Source organism: Scyliorhinus canicula, chromosome 5 (assembly GCF_902713615.1).
Source record: "Scyliorhinus canicula chromosome 5, sScyCan1.1, whole genome shotgun sequence".
Lineage (NCBI taxonomy): Eukaryota > Metazoa > Chordata > Chondrichthyes > Carcharhiniformes > Scyliorhinidae > Scyliorhinus > Scyliorhinus canicula.
This window is the reverse complement of record NC_052150.1, coordinates 62,738,283-62,739,243: the sequence shown is the minus strand read 5'-3', so window position 1 is coordinate 62,739,243 and position 961 is coordinate 62,738,283. Positions and strand designations below refer to the sequence as shown.

Sequence of the window (961 nt, the reverse complement as noted above, 5' to 3'; positions counted from 1 at the left end):
GCCAGTGGTTTGCAGGAAAATAATTCTCATTTTGATTTCCTCTGTAACCGTGCCATCCCAAAACTCTGTTGCCGATGTCCTTAATCACACCAGGTTCTTTTCACCCATCGGATGGAGAACTGGACATCACTTAAAAATTAGAGCCAGGGATATCGCAGAGTGATATCAGTAAACAATTCTTCCCACAAAGGTAGTGAAAATCTGGCAAACCTTCTCCCAAAAAGCTGGTGAGGTGAGAACAATTGGTAATTTCAAAACTGAGATTAAAATATTCTTATTGGTCACAGCGATGTGAAGGCTTACAAGACCAAGGTGGGTGGCTGGAGTTAAGATACACAACAGCCATGATCTAACAGAATAGCAGTATAAGCATGAGGGACTGAATGGTTTAATTCTGTTCCAAATTCATGTCTGTATTCTTTATCAGTAGAACTCTTTTTATTAGTTATACTGGCACATACAGAAAACATTTACAAACGGCGACCTCTGCAACCTCCCTTTCTGCGAGTGCTGTCTGACGGAATGGGGGTGACATCCTCGATCTGGCCAATTTTCATCCCAGATCGAGCCAGGGCTCTCAGGGCTGACTGGGCACCGGGTCCAGGGGTCTTAGTCCTGTTGCCTCCAATGGCGCACAGTTTGATGTGTAGTGCGGTGATGCCCAACTCCTTGCATCTCTGAGAGACGTCCTGAGCAGCCAACATGGCAGCGTAGGGGGAGGACTCGTCTCTGTCTGCCTTCACCTTCATACCCCCAGTGACGCGGCAGATGGTTTCCTTGCCGGACAGATCTGTTACGTGAACAAAGGTATCGTTGAAGGAAGCAAAGATGTGGCAAACTCCGAATACATTCTCTCCCTCGGCCACCTGGGGTCCCAGGCTAATCACCTGCTCCTCTTTCTTTTCCTTGCCCTTATGAGGAGCCATTCAACCAAGTGCCATCCATTTACCAGCTCAGGTGA

The 961-nt window shown here is 47.3% G+C and overlaps 1 protein-coding gene across 1 annotated transcript; it reads right to left on the bottom strand.

Moving 5' to 3' along the window:
* Positions 1 to 419: 419 nt before the first annotated feature.
* LOC119966022 (40S ribosomal protein S14-like) lies at positions 420 to 961 on the bottom strand. The gene has a single exon (XM_038797170.1). It carries the CDS (start codon positions 924 to 926, stop codon positions 471 to 473), a length of 456 nt encoding a protein of 151 aa, XP_038653098.1. The 5' UTR covers positions 927 to 961; the 3' UTR covers positions 420 to 470.